The sequence below is a fragment of the Pseudorasbora parva genome, chromosome 10, assembly GCF_024679245.1.
Source record: "Pseudorasbora parva isolate DD20220531a chromosome 10, ASM2467924v1, whole genome shotgun sequence".
Classification (NCBI taxonomy): Eukaryota; Metazoa; Chordata; class Actinopteri; order Cypriniformes; family Gobionidae; genus Pseudorasbora; species Pseudorasbora parva.
Genome location: NC_090181.1, coordinates 7,142,242 through 7,155,312, shown reverse-complemented (window position 1 = coordinate 7,155,312; position 13,071 = coordinate 7,142,242). Strand labels below are relative to the sequence as shown.

Here is a 13,071-nt window from a genome sequence, read left to right as displayed (position 1 = left end):
CCAAGAGGATTTGTGCTGCCCCAAGCTGTTAGTAAAGGGATTTGTGAAGAAATCATTTCAGCCAGTTTTATGAATTGAATGAGTTTATTAATTGACAATATCAGACTCAAAATACTGATTCATTCAGAACTCTTCTCCACACAACTCTTAGAAAGTTCATTATATTGACTTATATTAGGCTATGCTGACAACACGTGAGTGAGTAAATGATGTCAAGTTTCAGTTTCGTGAGTGAAAAATATTTAGTTGATAATTCACCCATAATTAACCACTGGTCCTCATTTGTATTAGATTGTATAAAACGCATTATTATAATTTGAAAGTTTTTGTATGATCCTCAAAGTTAAATAATTCCCATTGAACTGAAGCCAAGATCGTACAGACCTTTTGAATCTGACACAACAATCTGTCTTTATTGCACATGTGATGCACTGGCTTACATAACGTTGCTCGACGCATGTCCCAAGACGTCAAATCTGATTTCAGCAATGCAGTGCTCGACAGTAACCTTGTCTTAATTAAACAACCTCACCATTAAACGGTTTGTGTCTTTTATACCATAACAATTAGAATATAGCGCAATTAGTCTCTCTATTTCCGGGGATGATAACACCCGTTTGGCAGGTTGTTGAAACCCCTGCGCTATGAGAGCATTAATGAGCTTGTCACGATGGCATTCGCGGATCAGACCAATAAGGGCGACATACTCCCATCTAGCGGAGGAACAGAAAATCTAACCTTTATAATGATTTCATAACTTTCTTTAATAACGTTGACAGATAGGATTACGTTATATAATGCTTAATTAATCAGGGGTTAATGTACATTGTTAGAGATCCCATTTCATTCATGTGTTTTGAAATATGTTCCAATATTTAATCTCAAATCTGAAAGTCCACTAAATGGATTGAAAATGCTTTCATAATAGTACTTGTTTTCTATTATTATTAGAAATTGTTATCTGAAAAATACCGATTTCTAATTGAGAAATAAACACATTTGAGCATTTTCTGGTTGGTAGGCTATGGTCTGGCATCATGCACTAAAGCTCCTATGAAATAAGCAGGTTTTTGCAATGCTTAATCCACATTTTCTCATCATAATTTGAAAAAAAATTCTAAAGAATGATTAACTGGAAATAAAGAAATCTTACCTTCTGTGAAAAGTTAACACTGCCGGTTGTCTGTCTGTCTGTCTGTCTGTCTGTCTGTCTGTCTGTCTATCCATCTATCTATCCATCCATCCATCCATCCAAATATTTTGTTGTCCAATTATCCCAAAAGTTAACCTAAAAGTTTTTTCAGGATTGTACTATAGTCAGAAATCCGTTCAAATGAAATAATCCAATAATGTCAGTTTGATCCAAATGTGTACTAACAATAATAATAGGTTTTAATCGATTATAACAGGTGTCAGTCTGTTTAAGTATATGACGCATCTGCGCTCGAACCGATCGCTCTGTGGCGTGGAATGGCATAATTACAGAGGCTGTGAATGATTCTCTGAGTAGCTGAATTATTGGGAGGCGATGCTCGTCATACACAGATATTCATTAAAAACTAATTACGGCGCAATGCCTGACATACGGAGGTGTCGTCTCGGTCATTTCAATGAGCGTCGACACCAGTCACGGTAGTGTTAAGGGGCTCGTATTTTCGTCTAACGACCTGCTGCTGGTGACGTCATAAAGACATGCAGAAGTGAGTCGTCGTCGTCCCCCCCCCCCCCCCCCCCCCAAAAAAAAAAAAAAAAAAAACGGAGCGCCGGGGTGGCACGCGCACAGTGGGCTCGCGCACACGCGGCATTTGCAGCCTCAAATGAGCAGCTCGCGCTGAAAAGGCTCCCTCGTTTTGACTGGCTGCGCAGGTAAGACCCGCTCGATTTAGATGGACCACGTCCAAAAAGCGAAAAGTATTCTTAGTTACAGTATATTAAAAAAAAACTTATCTTAATGATCGACGGAAACGCGGTGATTTATGGATTGTTTGATTTCAACGCGCGCAGTTTGTCGTGTAAATATGTTGCCTTGCCGAAAAGTGGGCATAAATGTCTGAGGGTCTGTTATTATACGACTGCTGAAGATATTTAAAAAGAGGATTGCTGACTGAACGACTCTTAAGGTATTGCATGCAGATACAAGGAGCCTTTGAGCAGCCCTGGAGAACTTGTTAGGCATACCAAGAAGCTCCACAAGAGGCAAGTCTGTTTCAGTGCGATTTGTGGAAATATTTTGTGGAATATTCTTCTTTAATATGCGGGGATTAAACGGCAACCTCAAGAGCTTTGATAAAAGCAAACACATCTCAATGCACAAGGAGAAGAAATGTAGACTCGAATAGCCTTCCGTTCGCTCCCCGATTCAGCTTCCCATTTGGAGAGCGCGAGCAGAACCAAAAGAAAACCGGATCTTTTGAGCTTTAATCATGATTGCACGGATACTCTACTTTTTTCTTTGGTCTGCGGCATTTCTTCCCGAGCTGCAGTGCGCTTCTCAGAGAACCGCGGACGCGCTTACTACTTTTCCCACGTCCGCGTTCATCAACGGCACCGACAGAAAGGACTCCAACCAGACCTCCACCTCTCGGATCAAGAGGAAGACGCTCTCGGTGGATTTCGCCGTGCCGTCGCTGCTACGTTACTACTTGGCTCTGTTTATAAAGCGCCCGCTCAACGGAGACTGTCTGTCGTTTAACGGATGCTACACGGTGCGCGCGAACTTGCTCATGCGCTGCGTGCCTTTGCAGAAAACCATCGCCAGTTTAGCGGATGCAAAGTTGGCCGCGATGAACGTCAACAGATCCAGCACTGGACAGCTCCCGTATCGACAGAAGCGTCCCGTGCCCAAAGTTTTGAATTTGGGATTGACCAGCGCCAGTCGAAAGTCCAATCAAGTTGTGGTGGAGGTGGGCGAAGAGATGGTTAAAACGGGATGTGGAGGGCTGCATGTGTACGAGGACGCGCCGGTTGTGTCTCTGGAAATGGACTTATCGCGGATTTTGGAGTGGTGGCTGGGGGCGGAAGGAGGCCGGCTCAGGGTCCGACTCATGCCCGAGCGGAAGGTGCAGGTCCCGGGGATAGAGGACAGGTACTCTGCCGCCATCAGAGCCTCGGACGCCCGCCTCTTCCTTCACATTGCTTCAAGTGGTAAGGATTCTACTTTTGAAGATTGCAGTGTTTATACGCTTTATTTGGTTACACTTTATTTTAAGGTGTCTTTGTTGCAGTCAGTGTTATACATTTAAGTGCTGAGTAAACTTACTCAGGGTTAGAGTTTGGTTTAGGGTTAGTTGCACGTAACTGTGCATCATTTACTGTAATCAGTACATGTGACGTGTAACAAGGACGCTGTAAAATAAAGTTTTACCCGCTATTTTAAGGTGTCATTGTTACAGTGTAATTATGATTAACAACATGAACTTACTATAGGGTCTGGTTGAGGGTTAGCTGCATGTAATTATGCAACTTGCTGTTCTTACTATGGTAAGTAGGCTACGCAAGGACACTGAATTTGCAGTGTAATTACATTGTCGCTATAAGGTTAAAGATGGAACTATTTTGTGGCCCACAGGTCTTGGGAACGCCTCAACAAGATGTTATTTAAAAAAAATGACAGTCAGTTCCTTGCTTGTCCTCAGTTATTGTAAAATTAAGCAGCTATATTCATTTTCTACTCAGTTCTTGGTTAATTGCAGTATTTTGAAGTCATATACATTTTTTTTAACTAATGACCATATCCCATGCAGTGCTTTTTAACTTCAGCTCAATTCAATATTTCACATCCATGTATTTATTAATTTGCTGATTCTGATAATGACATTCACCCTGTTGGGATTAATTTGTGCCATATGAGGGCTTGCTGTACATTATTCCCTGCATACAGTGAGAAAAGTTTGTGTACAGCACTAAAAGTTTGGTTTTGCTGAGATTTGTCACCTCCTCCTTTGTATTGTTGCAATGTTATCAGTCTTGGCAATTCATTGGCTGTTCAAAAGGGTGGCACTGCAACACCATTAAAGACTACGCAGCACCACAGCATGCACATAAAGGGGCACTTTTTGCAAAATCGCATAAGCTGACAGATGCAAAACCATTTGATGGCTTTCCCCACTCCTCCTGTAAAATCTCAAACTGTAATGATTTTTTTTCTTCTTCTCATTATAATATAGTGTCGAGAATCCAGTGTTGAGTGACCACTGGTGAAGCTCAGCAGGCTATCATTCACTTCTTGGCCTTAGCAACTTTTTTTGCAGTGATGTTTGAAGTATTATTATTGTTATTCTTGACAAATCAGTTTATGGCACCTCTCACCCCAAATGATCCATGAGAGAAGTCTGTTCTCAGAGACCACTTTAAAACTATAACGCGCATAGACCTCAGGAGATAAGTAAAGGTTTTATTACCTCTGAATAAGCACTATGGGCTTTTTGCAGTGTATACTGTATTTAAAACACAGGCTTTAGTTCCAAATGATGGGTTATTTCATTAGAAGTCCAGCAGCTGCTGACCCTTGCCGTTTTTTTTTTGTGGTTGTGTTACTTTAATGATGTCCCATCGCTTTCATAACTTATCCGTGTAAATAGCACTTCTGGTTAGGTTAGGTTACACACTATGTCTTTGATTCTGACAGTTTATCTTTCTCTCCCCCCCCCCCCCCCCCATTTCTTCATCTCCCTTGAAAGCTTTCTCATTTTTGGTGATTTTTATGTAGCTGCTTCATCAAGTTTCTGGTCCAGCCCCCATATTGTGATTTGAAGGGTCTCTGAAACCCTTCATCAGTGAATGATGCTATTCAAGGTTGTTTCATTCTTTGCTTATTCAGAAATACATATTCTACGGCATGGCATCCATCATCAACCGTCTCCGTCAAAGATGTCCTTTTTAAGGAGCAGATCAATGAAACCATGGTGGAATTTTCGTTTTCCGCATGAACACGCGACCTTGTGTGAATTTAAAGTGGTGCGTAGATAAATGATTTTTATAGTCAGTCTGGAATCTTTTAAAGCAATCATACTTTGATTACAGCAAAGATACTGTAGCTGCAGAGACTTGAGTGCCTCTTGAGTTATTTATGAAATTACATGAACTATAATCATGCTGAAATCACATAAACTCTGATATTTTTCAGGTTTAAAAATATATGAATTGAATAAACCATCATGAAGAGATACTACCTTAGTAATTTAAAAACACTTCATGCCGTATCGGTGATGTCAATCAGTTAAAACATTAACTAATAAATCACAATTTTTTTCTTTATTAAAATTGCAATTAATCAGTTTCTGTGTGTGAGTTTTGGGTGTTTGTTGACAGACAGCATGCTAGTAAAGTTTTTTTGCGTCTTATTAAAATTAGCACTTGAATGAATGATAGCGTGATTATATGCAGCAAGCAAAGTATCACAGATGCTGCGTATATTGCGTTAAATATTATTAAACTGTTACGCTAACAGAATAATCGCACATGTTAAAGGACAACTCTGTTGAAAAATGAACCTAGGGGTAATTAACACATGGTTACCGAATAGATCGTTCTCTGGGATGCGTTTTCATGAAAATCGAATGTAAAGAGTTTTATCTCTAACAATTTAAATTAAAAATTAAATCGCTAGTTAATACCGTGCACTAACAAGTCTCAAAATAGCCTCACACTAACACGTTAGCATAATGAGGGTCTCTACATGTCAAATCGAAGAATTGAGAACTTTGTAAGTGTACTAACAGTTTAATAAGAAGATACTTTATAAAGGCAGTACATTACGCGTTTACGGACAGCCGCCATCTTGGACCAGTCGAGCCACGAACACTGTGCTAAGTAATGAACTGTGACTTGGAATCTCATATGGTCCGTTGTTTCTGGAAGAAAGCACTGAACACAGCAGAGAAAATAAATCAATAAAAATAAAAATATCCATGTAATTAGATTTCACAAACTTAATTCCTATTGACCAGCTCATTTAGCACAGCGTTCGTGGGTCGACTCATCGAGACTGTTTTCCAAGATGGCGCGTAAACGCGTAATGTACTGTCTTTATAAAGTATCTTCTTATTAAGCTGTTTGTACACTTACAAAGTTCTCAATGCTTCGGTTTGTATGTAGGGACCCTCATTATGCTACCTGGTAGGGTGAGGATTTAATTTTACTTACTCTGTGCCCTATAGACAAGCGTTAAAATCTGTTTTTAGAGATAAAACTCTTTACATTCGATTTTCATGAAAACATCTCCCAGAGAACGATCTACTCGGTAACCATGTGATAATTACCCCTAGGTTCATTTTTCACCGGAGTTGTCCTTTAAGGATTTATACATGCGGTCTGGTTCACTTTTTGTATAAATTAAAACTTTTAAGTATACAGCTTTAGAGATATGGCCTACATGGAATTCATAGTGTTTTAATCAACAAAATACAGTTAATATCATCATTTATTTAACAAAGTTAAACCATTATTCAATGTGATTTTTAAACACTTTCAGCCGTGCATCAGTTAAAGATAGTTAAATTCATCAATACAGAGTGCAAATGACTTTCATTAGTTCCATCTAGATCCCTGTGTATAAATAAATTTGCCATTAAAAAGGTCATTTAGTTGTAAATGAGAGTCTGAGTATTGGACTTGGTCACCTGTGGTGATGCCCTCTCAGTAATTCCAGCATTTTCAGTTCCGACCTTTCCTTAGAGGATTCATAAAAATACAAACTCTAAAGTCACACACACACACACGCACACGCACACGCACACGCACACGCACACGCACACGCACACGCACACACACACACACACACAAACACAGGTTGCATTTCAGTGTTGTTCCAAACATACAGAAATGTATGTGAACACCATTTGAATACGAATGAGATTACCCTTCCTTTTCCCTGTAAAAGGGTCTGGAGCAGATTATGTATGATCCACGAACATCACATAATCTGTTACAGGGGTATCAAAGGCTGGTTGTCTTTTGGGGGGTGGTCAGGTCTAATCCTTCAAGACTCCCTGAGGCTGCCCAGACTTTTTCATTCTGAGGGTCAGAAAAGTCATTAAGATTTCTCTCTCCTCAGGCCCGATGCTTTGTGACATTGTCTGTCCTCTGCTGCTCTCAGCATTCTTCATTGCAATCAAAATTTCCTCTTTACAAGCACACTATTCCATGTTCTTCATTTGTCCTCAGGATTCAACAAATAGTAATATTACAACCCAGGCTTATTGGAAAGAACATGCAGCATTTCTGCAAGATGGCATACGTTGCTTTTTGCATTCTTCATGACACTTTCAAAGTGTGTCGCTAAAAGCATATTCTGTTTTTATTGAAACAGTCTATTAAATCAGTTGGTGTTCGCAACATGCCATCTACACTGCAACCTAAACATACCCAACAGTGTTAACAAAAGCAAACTTGACAAAAACACATTTGCTGAATCAACCATGCCATTTTAGTTTGCTTCTACACATCTTTGAGCGATTTCATCACAAATGCAATGCTGCTGGCACATTTACTATATCTGAAACGCCATACTAATGGAGATGATGGTGTGTTGCAAACATCAAAATGCTTTAGTTTACAAATCACACATAATGGTAAAAGTGTTTATAATATAGTATTGTTGAAGTAAACTTAAGTTCTTATTACTCAACAATCTGCCCAGTAATTGTGATTGAGTGAAAAGGAATAAAAGTTGTCAGGGTTTTACTTCCTCTTGCATTCATTTCCCCTGGAATTATGAATTGTATGTATTTGGGGAATTTAGCAAAACTGTAGGTAGAGGTACTCCAATAAGCCTTTAGTATTAGTATGAATAGAGATTAATATGCACAGTAGAGGATCTTTTTAGACATTCTAACTATAAGTAACTTTGCAACAACATGTCAACTAACTCTCATTAGAGGATTAGACTGTCTGCTTAATATCTGCTAACCCTTTATTTTGATGCTCCCCAAAATACATCCTACTGACTACAAGGATATATAATAGGGTTGCAAAGGGGCTGAGCAAATTCTGAACATTTCCAGAAACTTTCCAAAAGTTTCCATATATCCTGGAAATGTTCTGGAAACTTTGCAACACTACATCAACTTATTCTACTAACCTAACAGTCTACTAACAGTCTACTACAATAATATTCTAATTAGAGTTAGTTGACATGTAGTTGCAAAGTTACTTATAGTTAGTAGAATATCAAACATGGACCATTAAAATAAAGTGTAACCTCTTTTTTCTGTTTTATTATGTATTAGTTTGTCGTACACTTCATTTAAAGGAATAGTTCATCCAAACATTAAAACATCATCTGCTTGTCATTCCAAATCCACAGTAAATGTCATAACCAATCCTTTATTATTATGTGGAACACAAATAGTGACATTTCAGGGGAAAAATCGTTTATGCAACTGTTTGTCTTGCAATGGCAGTTTATAGTCAGTTTATTTGTCGAGCATCAAGTGAAATTCTCATACTGGGTGTTCTGGATTGTTTTTGGCCCCCTATCGGTAAGCCTCTTTTAAACAGTGTGCTTCTCTGTTGTTGAGCAGATCAATAATTCACCTGCTTGGAACAGTTTATATCTGAAACTAGAAAGTTTGCAGTCAGGAAAGGATTCTCTAATCTTTTTCAACAATGTTTATGTCTGTAATTTTTTTTTTTGGAGGGTAGAATACTTTCTCCAATTTCAGTTTAATGTGCAGAGACAACTTAAGTAAGACCTTCTCACAGACTGATTTCCCTAGAGAGTGTAAACACTGTGTTTCTGTGGCACTTTCAACATTGCTCTGTTTTGTTTGAGCAGTCTGAGACCAAAACATTAGTTTATTCGATGGTGTGAGACTATAGGGTCTTTGTCTGAACAGTGCAGGACCTTTTTGGAAACCTTTTTTGTGCCACTAACATTGCAAAAATGACTCACAGAAGCTCTAATCTGTCATGAGAATTAGAATAAAATAGAATACTTTTTATTCCCCAATTGCAAAAATGCATTGTTTTCATCTTCACTAAATTCCAGTTCAAAAAGGCAATTGAATCACTCTAAGCTGCAAAAAATGCAAATTACAACTCAATTCAGTATCCGTGCACTCTGAGAATCGGCTTTTGTGTGTGCTCTCTGGATGTTTCAATTACAAAGAACAGCTTGTGAGTGCCGAATTGAGTTCTCTTTCTTTTCTTCTTGCACTTGAATGATTTAAAACTGTAAACCCGAATAAATTGACCCAAAACTCAAAAAATTGAGGCACTCAGGTACTTCAGTTTCTATTGACACTTTTTAAAAGTGTCAATTTTTTTCCAGAAATACTGACAAGTTAAGAAATGTAAGGTTTACGTAAGCAGAATTTGCAGATTTTTATTTGGTAATCATGCATTTTAACTGCTCTGAATTTTACATATTTTAGTAAGCTACACTCACCTGAAGGATTATTAGGAACACCTGTTCAATTTCGTATTAATGCAATTATCTAACAATCACATGGCAGTTGCTTCAATGCTTTTAGGGGTGTGGTCCTGGTCAACACAATCTCCTGAACTCCAAACTGAATGTCAGAATGGGAAAGAAAGGGGATTTAAGCAATTTTGAGCATGGCATGGTTGTTGGTGCCAGACGGGCCGGTCTGAGTATTTCACAATCTGCTCAGTTACTGGGATTTTCATGCACAACCATTTCTCGGGTTTACAAAGACTGGTGTGAAAAGGGAAAAACATCCAGTATGCGGCAGTCCTGTGGGCGAAAATGCCTTGTTGATGCTAGAGGTCAGAAGAGATTGGGCCGACTGATTCAAGCTGATAGAAGAGCAACTTTGACTGAAATAACCACTCATTACAACCGAGGTATGCAGCAAAGCATTTGTGAAGCCACAACACGCAAAACCTTGAGGCGGATGGGCTACAACAGCTGAAGACCCCACCGGGTACCACTCATCTCCACTACAAATAGGAAAAAGAGGCTACAATTTGCACAAGCTCACCAAAATTGGACAGTTGAAGACTGGAAAAATGTTGCCTGGTCTGATAAGTCTTGATTTCTGTTGAGACATTCAGATGGTAGAGTCAGAATTTGGCGTAAACAAAATGAGAACATGGATCCATCATGCCTTGTTACTAGGGATGCACCGAAATGAAATTCTTGGCCGAAGCCGAAACCGAATAATAATGAAATGCTTGGCCGAAGACCGAAGGCCGAATACCGAACACGGTGTTTCGCATTTTTTCCATTTATTTGGCAATTTTTTTTTACCATTACAATAATTAAATAGTAAAAATTTGCTTTTTACTATTTTGTGTTGCTTTTCAGAGAAATAAATCAAATAACAAAAATACAATTTCAAAATATTTATTTAACACTGAATTTTTTTTAACATTCCAGCAGATATTATACAAACTAAGCACAACATAACTTAAAATAAATAATTAGTAAAATAAAAAATATATTTTTATTTGGCCATCTTAGAAGCCCCCCTTCTTGAATAGCCTATGTTAGGCCTATAACTGACTGCTGAAAGAATGTAACTCTGTATGTCTACAACAACTAATGTGCATTGAATAGTGCAAAAAATGTGGATGAACCCACAACAAATAAATAACTGTCTTAGACATAAGCCTACTTAGCCTACTTCTTCAGGAAAAGTGGCAGGTTCTTCTTTATGAAAAGTAGCTTCTCTGCTTTCTCACATGAAAGTCGGTTCCTCTTCTCATCGATGACATGAGCACTAAATTTCAGCACTAAACAGTGCTTCCACACTGCTGACATGTTTGCTGCATAAAGCACGCAGCTCTCACTCTACGTGGGTTACTTTTTGATCGCGTCATTAAAAACGTCATTGTTCGGCCAAAATTATTCGGCCTTTTTACTTATTCGGCCGAATGCCGAAAGTGCTTTTTTTGGCTATTTTCGGCCGAATAATTTCGGTTGCCGAATATTCGGTGCATCCCTACTTGTTACCACTGTGCAGGCTGGTGGTGGTGGTGTAATGGTGTGGGGGATGTTTTCTTTGCACACTTTAGGCCCCTTAGTGCCAACTGGCCATCGTTTAAATGCCACGACCTACCTGAGCATTGTTTCTGACCATGTCCATCCCTTTATGACCACCATGTACCCATCCTCTGATGGCTACTTCCAGCAGGATAATGCACCATGTCACAAAGCTCGAATAATTTCAAATTGGTTTCTTGAACATGACAATGAGTTCACTGTACTAAAATGGCCCCCACAGTCAGCAGATCTCAAACCATTAGAGCATCTTTGGGATGTGGTGGAACGGGAGCTTCATGCCGTGGATGTGCATGCCGCAAATCTCCATCAACTGCAAGATGCTATCCTATCAATATGGGCCAACATTTCTAAAGAATGCTTTCAGCTTCTTGTTGAATCAATGTCACGTAGAATTAAGGCAGTTCTGAAGCCGAAAGGGGGTCAAACACAGTATTAGTATGGTGTTCCTAATAATCATTTAGGTGAGTGTAATTCATACATTTAACTCAAAAATATCATGTAATCTCACGTTTTTATGGTGGAAACTTGACTAGCTATAACTAGCTAAGTCAATAAATTAACAAAATGCTTTGATGGCATTAGCATAGCATAACACTTGCTGAACAAGGTCAGCAGTATAATACAGTGAACATATATCTGTTCTCAATCTAATCTAATGCTCCACTCATCACCATGATGGTAATCCTACAAAAAAAGAACAACTAAAGTGACACAACAGACACTCTTCTAAACTTGTATAACATAACTTGAAACACTACTAAATATCCCACTTAATGTTAATCTTGCACAAAAAAAAAAAAAAAAAAAAAAAAAACATTTACTTTTGGCATTTACTCTCTCCTTTTGAGTGTCATGGCAAAGCATGCTGAGAAATATAAATCCCAGCCCAGTTTCAGATAAATTTAAGTTTGTCTAAATCAAAATAAACAAGTTCATAAGACTCAACAATGAAACAATTCGGATGACTTCAAATGTGTCAATTTTAAGAACTCAAAAGAACTTGTAAGTTCTAAATATTCATAAAAGGTAATTTGTTTGAACTCATTTATTGAATTTAAGCTGGCTGGCTCTACTCAAATCAATGAATTAGTTGCAATGTTAGGATTTACTGTGACATAAAAAATGTACAAATATGAATTGATAAGCAGAATCAGGATTTCAATTTTATAACAAATTGATTTTCGATTTGCCCAACCACACAGGACTTGCATGGGGTTTTATCATTATTTAATTGCTCACCAAATTTTGTTTAATAGCAGCTTTTAGCCTTTTGTGTTGGCAGCCTTATTTGCCCAGTATTTCAGAGGCGGCCTTGACTTTTGTGCATTGAGCATCATGAATGGCTTAGAACACGCGTTCCAGGATTTGTTAGAGAAACATAAGCCTATTATCTCTGCATATGAAAGACTTACAGAGGAAATGGTGCCTTGATGAAAACAATCAGGAGAATGCAATTTTTGTTAGTATGTTTATATTTCCCTCAAAGTCAACATCAATTGAGCTAACAGTGCTAATTATGCAGATTACAGCAAAACAGCAATTTGGGGAGATTAGCATATTCACTTTTTATAGAATGTTGTAGCTAAAAAAGGTTATATATCTCAGACTTTGTTTTTGAGTCAGTTTTCTCTGTAATCTTAAGGCAACATTTTTTTTTTTTTCACTCAGACCTGGTCTAAAATTAGATCTATATTCATCTGAATAACATACTTGAAAGTCAAAGATTTCAATGTCTCAGACATTTTGGCGCATCTTCGTGCACACCGGCTCACCCACACAGATTTAATGCAGATTTTGCTTTGAAGCAAGGTTAGTGTTCTCACAGGAGCTCAACTTATAGGATATGTTGTTTTCCGATTTGGTTGAAGTTCTTTCACAGCATTGCTTGAAAATCGATGTTGCATGGAAGGAAGCCTTTGGTTTATGGTTTAACAGAAGGCGCTGAATTCAGTTGCAGTCAAAGGCTGTACGTTTGGAAGAGTTTGTGTGTTGAGTGTGCCGTCTTACCAGGCTGAGCCTTGATGTAAGATCTCGAGGCGTGTGGAGCATCTAGGCATCCTCTAATGATAGGATACTGCATTGAAGTAAGTGAGAATCAATTG

The 13,071-nt window shown here is 38.4% G+C and overlaps 1 protein-coding gene across 1 annotated transcript in view; it reads left to right on the top strand.

The window, feature by feature from the left end:
* The first annotated feature begins 1,797 nt into the window (after positions 1 to 1,797).
* alk (ALK receptor tyrosine kinase) overlaps positions 1,798 to 13,071 on the top strand; it is a 592,666-nt gene continuing 581,392 nt past the window's right edge. The window contains exon 1 of the mRNA XM_067454971.1: positions 1,798 to 3,144. Within this exon, the coding sequence (XP_067311072.1) occupies positions 2,424 to 3,144 (721 nt within the window). The 5' untranslated portion in view covers positions 1,798 to 2,423. The remainder of the gene's footprint in view (positions 3,145 to 13,071) is intronic.